This window comes from Helianthus annuus, chromosome 11, assembly GCF_002127325.2.
Source record: "Helianthus annuus cultivar XRQ/B chromosome 11, HanXRQr2.0-SUNRISE, whole genome shotgun sequence".
Classification (NCBI taxonomy): Eukaryota; Viridiplantae; Streptophyta; class Magnoliopsida; order Asterales; family Asteraceae; genus Helianthus; species Helianthus annuus.
In genome coordinates this window covers 15598100-15611454 of record NC_035443.2, presented here as the reverse complement: position 1 = coordinate 15611454, position 13355 = coordinate 15598100, and the positions used below count along the sequence as shown (strand labels likewise).

At 38.1% G+C, this 13355-nt stretch overlaps 1 protein-coding gene across 1 annotated transcript; it reads left to right on the top strand.

The window, feature by feature from the left end:
• Positions 1–525: 525 nt before the first annotated feature.
• Positions 526–909, top strand: LOC110887867. Its single transcript, XM_022135431.1, has one exon. It carries the CDS (start codon positions 526–528, stop codon positions 907–909), a length of 384 nt encoding a protein of 127 aa, XP_021991123.1.
• Positions 910–13355: the final 12446 nt, after the last annotated feature.

The window sequence follows — 13355 nt, the reverse complement described above, 5'->3', positions numbered from 1 at the left end:
ACTTCATCTGTCAACTTCGTCTTGGATCGAGTCATACATTGTATTGTATAGATTAGGGCGTGTTTTACGAGAAAATAGGCGAGGGTATGTGTTTAGAGAGATAGTTTCGCTTATAGGGACATTGTCTAGAGGTTCCGCTTTTATGTCAAATGGGAGGTTTCGCTTATACAGTAAGTGGAAGGTTTCGCTTATTCGTACATGACATTTGAAGCGAAACTCTCATACCTATATAAACCCTATAAGCGAAATCATTTGTAACTTTGTCAAATTCCATACTGAAGTGCTGCCGGTGTGAAGATCGAGCTGTAATCATTGTCAATTCAATAAAACAGTAGATTAAGAGAAGAACAAGCTATTTCTACCTACGCTTCTTGTTATTCCGCACCTGAAACATAGAAGAACGCCTCTGAACGACTCGTTTAGGTCAGAACACGATCCTACACAGCTAATGATATATATTTTCAATAGAGACGTGATGCCACAGGCAGGTAAGGTCTTTCATCATTGCAAAATTGTACTGCAACTATGTGTGTGCTAGCGTATGGGACATCAACAGATGCACATGATGAATATTTAAGAATAAGTAAAACTGTAACAAGGGATGCTCTTATGAAGTTCGTAGAAGATGTTATTTCCTGTTTCAGTCAAGAGTACCTTAGAAAGCCCAATGATAATGATTTAGCAAGATTACTCTATGTTGGGGAAGAACGTGGATTCCCAGGAATGATTGGCGGCATTGATTGTATGCATTGGGAATGGAAAAATTGTCCCAATGCTTGGGCTGGACAATATACAGGTAGACGCGGCAAACCAACAATCATTTTAGAAGCCGTTGCATCATATGACTTATGGATATGGCACGCATTCTTCGAAACACCAGGTCCGTGCAATGATATTAACGTCCTTTAACGATCTTCTGTTTTTGATGATGCATTGTCAAGTCGAGCATCAAATGTTAGTTACGTTGTGAATGGTAAGGAATATAAAAGGACGTATTATCTCACCAATGGCATATATCCTTCATGGGTTGCGTTTGTCAAGTCCATAACTTGTCCATAACTTCGAAAACACAAATTGTGCACTCAACATCAAGAGGCTGTTAAAAATGCACAGAAGACTGTTACAAGGTGGTTAGGGTGACGGTGACAGGCTTAGAAACGACGAGTGCATGAACAGTTTTTGGTGACGGTACGGGGTTGGGGGTGCGACATCATTGACGGAAGTTGTGGTGGTGTGTAACAGCAAATAAATGTTTCATAACTAAGGGGTTTCTTTGAGAAACTGTTGCAGAGTAAATGCATTAATTTGTTTTTTAATATTTTTAGGTGTTTGTTTTCTGATTTTAGTCCATTGTTTGTTATGATTATATGATTTTTTGGGTGTTTAATCTGATTTCAGCTTATTTCAGCAATTTGCAGAAGTTAAAAAACAAACAGCCTTCTTTTTACAGACTGCAGAGATTTGGTCCACCTCTTCTGCTACAGATGTCTGTAGATGTGGTCCGCAGACTGCAGACATTTTACCTATAAAAAAACAAACAGCACCTTAGACATCTATGTATAGCCTTCCTTCCTTAAAACCTCTGTCGATTATTTTTTTGGTATATCAATGTTTTTAACATGTGCTTTGCATAAGGGGATTCTCGTAACCAAATTGTCAAAAACAACTTTCAAACCTTTTTAGTTCAGTTATATTATATGATCAGAACACTTGTGATTTGAGGGAACTTTTCCTATAAAATGTACTTAAAAAGAGAGGATTTTGGTGCTAACTCCTAACACATGTCTCAATACACGAGTCAAAAAATGGTGGGCCAGTTTAGAAAATGACATATTTATAAAAATGAAAGGGTTGAGCAGGGTTCGACTTGGACCGAGATCAAACGTATTAAGTATATTCGGTTTGGTTCTTGTTCTTAATTTTGGGGTGAAATCGGTTGGGTAAACCTCGGAATATGCGACCCATCCACCCTAATACTAATCCGATCTTTGATTTTTGTTTTCTAGAATTATTGGGTTTAGTTTCTATCGGGTTCCAACCAGACGCACACCCTTAAAAATGGGCGTGAATACATGTTAACAATGAAATCATTTGTCTTTTATATCTTGAACACGTTTTTCTACACATCCTTATCCAAGCCACTCAAATGATACCAAGTATCATAATGACAATCATATTATTAGGAAAAATCACTGAGCTTGCCTCATCCCTTCACCAACCAATAAATTTCCAAAACCAAATCAATTGCCTGAACCACAACTTTGTAAGGGTTTTAGGGGCACAATCCTAAGGCTACAACCATTGGTGACCAAAAGCTTGGTTGGTTGGCCAAAAAGTGAAAAAAAATAAAAAAAAATCAATTAAATCTCATGACCAGGTTGTGGGTGCAACTGTCACAACCCCCGTCCCCCTGTACAAATATGGTAACGGGCGGTCGCGACCAGTTTCGGTGGTATCCGGTTATTATCTAATTTGGCAGCGGATTTTACATCAGGATCGTAGTTAGGAAATATGTTATCAGAGTAAAATACCACACTTTCATAATATTAAATACATGGGTAGAAACCAAGTTTTCAGTACACACTTTTTCATAGGAATAAATCCTATTTTTATTTAGTAAGAACATCTATCCATTTTAGGTAACTTTATTGCCACTTTTCCAAGCCTTCAGTGCTGTCCAGCTGGCTTCTATTTGGCTTTCACATATTGTTACCTGCAATGCGTTTAAAAATATTTTGTCAGTGGGAAATACCGGTGAGTGAATCCCAGTTCAATCAAGTTTTGATAAAAACCATTGTACAGTATTAAGGGCAGTCGCACAATTACATTTGTTTCCAAGTCATATCAATTACCACCCACGGTACTGTCGTTCCGACTTATGGTCATGTTACTCCTCGTAAGGCAGTAACAAATTTTGTACACAAAACCCCAAATTTACCGATTGTAATTGTATCCTTACAAATACTCAATAACTGTTTAATATATAATTAATTAAGTGAGGTTTTGTAAAAACAATTTGCAAAAAGGAGATTACTCACATTGCTGTCTTAGGATTTTCAATAAGGATTTCCTGGGAATAATCTATAAATTACACAAATGCACACGTGTTAGTATAATAACCCATTTTAACATTAGTAATACCCTCCCCGAGACGGAATTCCAACGACTACGCCAGGCAGAACCACGACAGCCGTTACGGAACCCTAGATCAATCGGGCATAGTATCTAATATGTCTCCAGGGGTTATGATACTTACATCGGAGCAGAACCTCGGTAATTAGGGGGTATTATATCCGTGTATAATGCCTACACTTTAATTTTGAGAGGGAAAGAAAGATTTGGGACGAAACAGACTGAAGGCCCGAGGCCTCCTTATATAGGGGCTAAGTTTGGGTCTTACGCGGCCCGCGTAAGATGTAGCAAGGGGCTACGCGACCCGCGTAGTAGGGGTGTAGGGCTTAGCTCCGTCGATTCAACAAACTAGACTTACCACGATGATGACACGTGGCGGCCTGGGGTGTCGCCGGACTTTTAAGTTGTCGCGGCCGGCGTAGGTGTAGCCAAAGGGCTACGCGGCCCGCGTCAAACCCAAAAACTTGGTTTTTAATTATTTTTAATAATATTTAGGGTATTCGGGGTCCGTTTTCACGTATGGGGCGTTTTTAGGGACATATTGGGATATTTTAATTATTTTTAGGGTGTTAGAAAATATTACGAGGGTGTCGGTTTACTTTAGGTTGTTATATCCTCCCCACCTTGTTTTAGAGCTCGTCCTCGAGGTCTACTGGAATAGGTGTGGATATTTTCTTTGCATTTCTGATTCAAGCTTCCATGTGTATTCGGGTCCTCTTTTGGAGTCCCACTTTACTTTGACCAGAACTAATCTCTTATGCTTGAGATTCTTAATTTTTCTGTCTTCAATCTGTAGAGGTCTCTCTACAAACTTTAACTGTTCATTTACCTCTATATCCTTAAGAGGTACCATCAGTGATTCGTCGGCTAAGCATTTCTTGAGATTTGATACATGAAATACATCATGTATTCCTGCCATTTCCTCTGGCAGTTGTAGCTGATAGGCTACAGGTTCTATTCTTCTAATAATTTCAAAAGGTCAAACATACCTGGGACTTAGCTTCCCTCTTTTGATGAATCTTACTACTCCTTTCCAGGGAGAGACTTTCAATAATACTTTATCTCCTACTTGAAATTCCAATGGTTTACGTCGGTTATCAGCATAGCTCTTCTGTCGATCACGTGCTGCTTTCAATCGTTCCTTGACTTCAATGATCTTATCGGTTGTTTCCTACACAATCTCAGGTCCAGATAGTTGCTTTTCCCCAATTTCTGCCCAACAGACTGGGTTCGGCACTTTCGTCCATAAAATGCTTCAAATGGTGCAGCATTGATACTTGTGTGATAATTGTTATTATAAAAGAATTCGATTAATGGTAAGTGATCGTCCCAATTACCTCCGAAATCAATTACACAAGCTCTAAACATGTCCTCCATTGTCTGAATTATCCTTTCGCTTTGTCCGTCCGTTTAAGGATGATAAGCTGTGCTTAGATTTAACTTGGTTCCCATTGCTTTTTGGAAACTTGACCAAAAATGAGAGGTAAAACGGCTATCTCTATCAGAAACAATTGATAAAGGAATTCCATGTAATGAAACAATTTTATTTACATACAATTTGGCTAATTGTTCCATATTGAAAGTTTCCTTCATTGGTAGGAAATGAGCTGATTTAGTTAGCCTGTCTACAATCACCCAGATTGTATCATTGTCTTTTCTTGTTTTGGGTAATTTGGTAACAAAATTCATTGTTATCAATTCCCATTTCCACACTAGCATTTCTAGTTGTTGTAACAAACCTGAGGGTTTTTGATGTTCAGCTTTAACTTGCGAACAAGTTAAACATTTAGAAACGTAAGCTGCTATATCCTTTTTCATTCCTATCCACCAGAAGTTCTTTCTTAAATCCTGATACATCTTATCATTTCTAGGATGCATCGTATATTTAGACTTATGGGCTTCTTCTAATATACGGTGGGGTAGGTTTCCTAATTTAGGTATCCACATTCTTTTCTTATGGAATCTCCAAATTCCATCTGTTCCTTGTTCTAATTCCTTAATCATTCCTTTTAATTTTTCAGTATCTTCCTTGGTTACTGATTCTTGTGCTTTTCTAATTTGTTCACTTAAATCTACTTGTAGATTTAATTTAAGAGAACGTACTCTTTTTGGCTTTTCGTGATATTTTCGGCTTAAAGCATCAGCCACTACATTGGCTTTTCATGCATGATACTGGATATCACAATCATAATCACTAAGAATCTCCATCCAACGTCTTTGTCTCATGTTTAGCTCTTTTTGCCCAAAAACATACCTTAAACTTTTATGATCTGTCAAAATGGTAAACTTACTACCATAAAGGTAATGTCTCCAAATCTTAAGAGCAAAAATTATGGCTCCTAATTCCAAACCATGGGTTGAATAATTTTCTTCATGATTCTTAAGTTGTCTGGATGCGTAAGCTATAACTTTTTGACGTTGCATTAATACACATCCATAACCTAACTTAGAGGCGTCACAATAGACTACAAAGTCTTCAGTTCCTTCTGGTAACGCTAATATGGGTGCATGGGTTAGTCTTTGCTTAAGGATTTTAAAGGCTTCTTCCTATTTTGGTCCCCATTCAAACTTAACAGATTTACAGGTTAACTTAGTTAAGGGAATGGCTATTCTAGAAAAATCTCGAATAAATCTTCTATAATAACCAGCCAATCCTAAGAAACTTCTAACCTCGGTTGGTGATTCAGGGGTTTTCCATTTGGTGATCGCCTCGGTCTTTGTTGGATCCACATGAATTCCTTCATGATTGACTAGATGTCCAAGAAATTGTACATGCTCTAACCAAAACTCGCATTTTGAAAACTTAGCGTAAAGCTTTTCCTTTCTTAATAAACTTAAAAGTGCGTGCAAATGCTTTGCATGATCCTCTTTACTTTTAGAATAAATGAGAATATCATCAATAAAAACAATTATGAATTTATCCAAATATGGCTTACATATTCTGTTCATCATGTCCATAAATGCGGCTGGGGCATTGGTTAAACCAAATGGCATGACAATAAATTCATAATGACCATACATTGTTCTAAATGCGGTTTTAGGAATGTCCTCTTCCTGTACCTTTAATTGATGATATCCCGATCTTAAATCGATTTTAGAGAAAAATCGAGCTCCTTGCAGTTGATCGAACAGATCATTGATCCTTGGTAATGGGTACCGATTCTTAATCGTGACCTTGTTCAATTCACGGTAGTCAATGCACATACGCATTGATCCGTCCTTCTTTTTGACAAACAGTATCGGTGCTCCCCATGGCGATGAGCTTGGCTGTATGAATCCTTTTTCTAACAATTCGTCTAACTGTTTCTTCAGTTCCTGCATTTCGGCGGGTGCCAAACGGTAAGGTGCTTTGGCAATTGGTGCTGTCCCTGGTAGCAGATGGATTTTGAATTCAACTTCCCTGTCTGGTGGTAATCCTGGCAATTCTTCTGGAAAGACATCTGAAAATTGAGACACTACTGGAATGTCTTTTAGCTCTTTTCCTTTAGTGTTAGTGATTATAGAAATCAAATACACTATAGATCCTTTTCTTATATAACTTGCAGTTTTCATCACAGAGATGAATTTCGTGGATCTAGATGGCTTATCTCCTTTAATTGCGATCTTTTCACCCCTTGGTGAATTTGCTTGAATTAACTTTTGATCACATAAAATACTGGCTTTATTGGCTATTAACCAATCCATTCCTAATACAATATCAAATCCTGCCAGATTCATTGGGTAAAGGTTTGCAATAAATTTTTGATTTAAAATTTCTATTCTTGCCCCCTGCAAGATTTCTGAAATCCTAACGGTTTCTCCATTTGCGGTCTCTACTAGACACTCTTTTGGGAGTTTAGTTAATGATTTAAAAGTTTGCAAAACGAAGTATTAATTAAACTTTGGTTTGCACCAGAGTCAAATAATACTTTGGCAAAAACATCATTAACTAAAAACGTACCGGTTATCACGTCCGGAATCATCTTGGCTTCATCTGCAGTTAGAACAAATGCTCTAGCATTTTTAGTGTTCTTATTGTTTTCTGCTGGAGCCAATTTCGGACAGTTTGGCTTGATATGGCCTTTTTCTCCACAATTGAAGCATAGTCCATTAGTAGGTTTCTTCCTGCAATTTTCTTCCTTGTGCCCTGGTACTTTGCAGAAATTGCAGTAAGTGGAGCATCTTCCTGAATGCTTCTTTTTGCAAGCTTTACAGTATGGTGCAGAGGTAGAACCTATATTCCTAGTACGGTTGGAATTTCCATAGCGAAATTCCTGAGTAAGCTTTTGGGTTAGGTTTCTCCTCTGGTCTTCTTCTATCGTACGGATTAATTCATCTGTCAAGGTATTTGCTAGTTCTACAGCTTCTTCTATGGTTTGGGGTCTAGTTGCCTTGACTACATGTCTAATCTCTCCAATTAATCCCCAGATGTAACGGGAGATTAATACTGGCTCAGGTGATGCAAGGGTAGGTACTATTCTAGCATATTCGAAAAATGTGGTAGTATAGCCCTTACTATCTACCCCGGTCATTCTAAGGTTCAGAAATTTATTCGCTATCTATTCCTTTTCATTAGGAGGACAGAATTTCCTTTCTCCCATATTTTTAAATTCTTCCTATTCCATGCTATATACCCTGTCACTTCCCCTTGAATGGAGGATAGTGTTCCACCATTCTAAAGCTGAGTTCTTAAACAGATTTGAGGCAAACATTATCTTATCTTCTTCAGCACACTTTCTTATTTTTAATACAGCCTCAGTCTTTTCTATCCAGCGTAGAGCTGCAATGGGTCCTTCATTGCCCGAGAATTCTATTAGTTTGCATGACCAGAATTCTTTGTAAGAACAACCATGAGATATGGTTCTTCTTCTTTTGGGAATGGGCGCTTGAAGTACGGGTCCATTGTTCACGTTGTGTTCAGGTTCAGTTGGTCGCTTACTGCTATGCTTACTTTTATTATCAGCTTCTTTAACAGTTTGGATAATAAATGGCATTGCATCTATTATTCCTTGTGCCACGATGTGTTGGATAGCACTATTATCCACTTGGTTTCCATTGTTATTGTTGTTTGGATTCTCATTATTCGGGTTATTGTCATTCTGGATATTATCGTTCTGGTTTTCCTGATTCACTTCGTTATCCATCTGAATTTTAAACATTTACCACTTATTAATATTACAAAATAATATTTAGTACAACCAATCACACAACACACAGATTGATCAAAAACGTCGAGCATTGCGACTTTTACTCTTTCTTATAGTATGCATCTATTACACACCAGTACTGGAATTTAAAATTACAATACCGACTGAAATTTAAAGTCACGCTACTAGTAATAGGCATCCGTAGTTTTTTTTTTCAAACACACATATTATATAGTATTATATTATATTATATTATTATTATAATCTCCTTCACCATCACTCCTACGGATATGGATTTATCCAGAAATCCATATTGCACTCGTCGTACTTCCAGACGAGTCGCTCTCCCACCTGTTGCATTCTCTCACTGCTTTCTAAAATTTCCTCACCACATGTCCTAAGCTCTTGTACGTTTTCTGCACTCATTGGGGGTGTAGGTTCTAGGACTGGGTTCGGAATCTGGGGTGCGGGTTCCTGGTATGGGGGTAGAGGGGCCTGGTGTAGGTAAGGATTCTCTAAAATCTCCCTAATGAATGCATCGTTATCGTAATAGGGATCTAGAGGATCTAACCCTGGGTAGGCTCCTAGATTGGGCATGGGCAAATCTTCATGGATGGGGTAACGTTGCACAAAGTCCCTATTATCGTCCCACCACAGGTCGTAATTTGGGTTTGAGGGATTTGGTGCGGGTACCCTAGGTATTTCCTCCGGGTTGAAATCATGCATTTCTACTTGATTTTCAGGGTTTTCTATTTCCATGGGTTGGGTATGGAACAGTGGTAAGGGTTGAGGTGCTAACATTTATTCCAGGTTAGGGTCAGCTACAGTGGTTGCCAAGATATGGAAATTGGCTAGGCTTCTATTAAGCATATCTTGGGCACGGGCATCGGTTTCTCTCTTAGCTGCTGCTAACACTCTCTGTTCTTGCAACTTTTTCATATGCTTTCTACGCTCATGTGCTCCCCTACTGAATCATACCCTCTTTTTTTTGAGGAAATGGCTCTTCAGATTGAGCCTTAAACACGAATATTCCTTCTTCCGTATCAGCAGAGTACCCCGAGAGGGCAGGCTGAGAAGAGGCACCTTAGCTTCTAGGCGAACCAGACAATTGACGGTACGCGTCAGATGGTCCTTGGTCGCTCATACTGTAAACTAACAAATAGTCAGATAACACATAACAATAAAATACAATTATGCACGTAGTTCCGTAATTTATTTCCTAACACTTTGAATTTTGGTGTTAGCAGAACACTTCTGTGGCTGAATCAGTGGCTTAGCTCTGATACCACCTTCTGTCACAACCCCCGTCCCCCTGTACAAATATGGGAACGGGCGGTCGCGGCCAGTTTCAGTGGTATCCGGTTATTGTCTAATTTGGCAGCGGATTTTACATCAGGATCGTAGTTAGGAAATATGTTATCAGAGTAAAATACCACACTTTCATAATATTAAATACATGGGTAGAACCCAAGTTTTTAGTAGACACTTTTTCATAGGAACAAATCCTATTTTTATTTAGTAAAAACATCTATCCATTTTAGGTAACTTTATTGCCACTTTTCCAAGCCTTCAGTGTTGTCCAGCTGGCTTCTATTTGGCTTTCACATATTGTTACCTGCAACGCGTTTAAAAATATTTTGTCAATGGGAAATACTTGTGAGTGAATCTCAGTTCAATCAAGTTTTGATAAAAACCATTGTACAGTACTGAGGGCGGTCGCGCAATTACATTTGTTTCCAAGTCATATCAATTACCACCCACGGTACTGTCGTTCCGACTTATGGTCATGTTACTCCTCGCAAGGCAGTAACAAATTTTGTATACAAAACCCCAAATTTACCGAATGTAGTTGTATCCTTACAAATACTCAATAACTGTTTAATATATAATTAATTAAGTGAGGTTTTGTAAAAACAATTTGCAAAAAGGAGATTACTCACATTGCTGTCTTAGGATTTTCAATAAGGATTTCCTGGGAATAATCTATAAATTACACAAATGCACACGTGTTAGTATAATAACCCATTTTAACATTAGTAATACCCTCCCTGAGACGGCATTCCAACGACTACGTCGGGCAGAACCACGACAGCCGTTACGGAACCCTAGATCAATCGAGCAGAGTATCTAATACGTCTCCAGGGGTTATGATACTTACATCGGAGCAGAACCTCGCTATTAGGGGGTATTATATCCGTGTATAATGCCTACACTTTAATTTTGAGAGAGAAAGAAAGATTTGGGACGAAACAGACTGAAGGCCCGAGGCCTCCTTATATAGGGGCTGAGTTTGGGTCTTACGCGGCCCGCGTAAGATGTAGCAAGGGGCTACGCGGCCCGCGTAGTAGGGGTGTAGGGCTTAGCTCCGTCGATTCAACAAACTAGACTTGCCACGATGATGACACGTGGCGGCCTCGGGTGTCGCCGGACTTTTAAGTTGTCGCGGCCCGCGTAGATGTAGCCAAAGGGCTACGCGGCCCGCGTCAAACCCAAAAACTTGGTTTTTAATTATTTTTAATAATATTTAGGGTATTCGGGGTCCGTTTTCACGTATGGCGTGTTTTTAGGGACATATTGGGATATTTTAATTATTTTTAGGGTGTCGGAAAATATTACGAGCGTGTCGGTTTACTTTAGGGTTGTTATAGCAACTTTGGTTGGGGATTTTTTTTTTATATTTTGAAGATGCCACATGTTGGCCAGTGAATGGATACTTTTATAATTATGTTTTCCATTTTTGTTTTATAACAATTAATTCTACCTAAAAATGATTTTCTTTAATACCTTTTTAATATTTGATTATTAAAAAAATCTGAAAACACAACATTGTTTAACATTTTTTTGAACATATCGATATAAATTTTATCAAAAACCGAGTTCCTTCAAAAAAATATTTTTTTACTTAATTTTTTTTTATAAAAAATGCATTATCTTTGTTTTCCACATGTACTGATCTTACTGGTAGCTTAGATTTTTTCGAGATAACTTTATTATCTAAAAAATCTAACATTATATGATTAAAAAAACATAAAATATTAAAATTCATGATTTTTCCTAAAAATATTATATAAGATTAACTTATTTTCATACTCCTTTGATTTCATATAATACTCATCGATCCTCCGTATTCAAACTTATATTTGAATCTCGAAGATTCTAAAGATTATTCAATACTATCAAAACTCTCTGTTTTTTTTTTCTAATTCAAGTCAAGTTCCTCTCACTGAAAATCTTCAAATCTCACAAAATACAGAAAAACAACCAAGAGGTACTAAATGGGATGTTGTTGAAGATGTCGCTTTAATGTCAGCATGATGTTTGGCTAGCGAAAATAGCATTAATGGTAAAAATAAAAAAAAAACAATCATTGTGGACAAAAATAAAAGAAATATACGATGCAACTCAAAAAGAAAATTCAGAAAAGATTGGTGTGAGAAATTTGGAGCAAATGAGAGGTCGTTATAAATGACTTAACGAAAGTGTCCAAAAGTGGGTTGGTGTTGTATCGGGAAGCATGTCGTCAAACAAGAAGTGGCATGAGCCAAAATGATATTGAGAGTCTTGCTCATAAGCTTTATGAGAACGAGGTTGGAAATAAGTTCAATGACTTTATTGTTTTTAGTGAAATCATGTGTAAACAGGAGAAGTGGAGTTTACAAATGCATCATGACACAACACATTCATTTTCTGAGGTGGCTAATGAAGAAAGTGGTGGAAGTTCTAAAATATCAATGAATACCGAAGAAGAAGGCTATTCCACCCTAGAAATACCAACTAGTGGCGGTTCAACAAGTCAGCGTCCAATAGGCAGGGATGCCGCTAAAAGAAAAGGAAAAAGTAAGTTTGATGCTAATATACTTGCGGGAGAAATTCATGCATTTAGGCTTACTAGAGACATTGAAGTTGATATCATGAAAAAGAAATACGAGTTGGAGCAGCAAAAGGAACCAAAAAAAAAGAGGAAAAGAGCGAAAGGAAATCGAGTTGGAGCAACACAAGATACTCAAAAAGGAAGAAATAAGGCTAAGGAAAATGGAACTTACAAATCTAAACACATTGTTACAAAAGGAGCACTTGACCCAGGAGAAGAAAACATGAAATGTTTTCTAATGTCGAAATACTATGGAAACTGAATCAAGTTTGTTGTGTGCTTTGTTTTAGTTTGGTGTGAGTTTTATGTTATGTTTGTTTTATGCATTTGTAAGATATTCAATTTGTCACACCCCCAAAATCCACCTGCGGATAACACCCGCTTCGAGGGCGTGACTGACCAGGATCCAGCCACCAATTATACCGAATACTTAAGTTGATAACAAAAGTAATACTTACTATTCATAAGCTTAGCAAATATTAAGTTCAGAGTTTTAAAGTTTTAAGTTCCAAAACAGTATTAAGTAGCGGAAGCATAAGTACGGTAGGTTAAAACAAAGTTCATGTTTCAAAATAAGGTAACACCCAACACAAGGGTGAATAGACACTACACGTTCCCAAGCTGCAAGCTCCATCGTCACTGGTTACCTGCAAAGCATGCAGTAAGGGGTCAACAATAATGCTGAGTGAGTTCACTAGTTGTCCAGTTTTAATTACCAAAAACTTTGTTTCACCGATTAATTTATCCGTTTATACATGCCCTGGGGAGCTACCCCAAAAGTTAGCGACTAAACTGTTTTTCCAATACCGAACACTAGGTAACCGTTGCGTATCCGCAGGATGCCCCGATGTCAATGTTCTATCATCATTGACGGATTTCTGAGTACATTAGTTCACGCCCGTCCCAAACCAGGGCACGGTGTGAGGCTGGTAAACACCTAAATAGCGCTATCAACTAATAACCCGCTCGCCTAACCCGGCGACTAATCGGTATTTGTAGTAGGGACTTGAGTGATAGAGTTTCGTTTAGTGCCGTTAGTTGCAATCCGTATAAACAGTAATTAACCAAAAGGTTTCCCAATACCCGGGAAGGAAAAGTAAGTTTTGTTCCCAATGACTAGGGAAGGTATGTAAATGGTATCCCCTTTTACCAGGGGATAGGGTTGTTAGTCTCGTGTCCCAAACCACCGGGACGCATGCTTTTAAGTTGTGAACTCACCTTGGGTT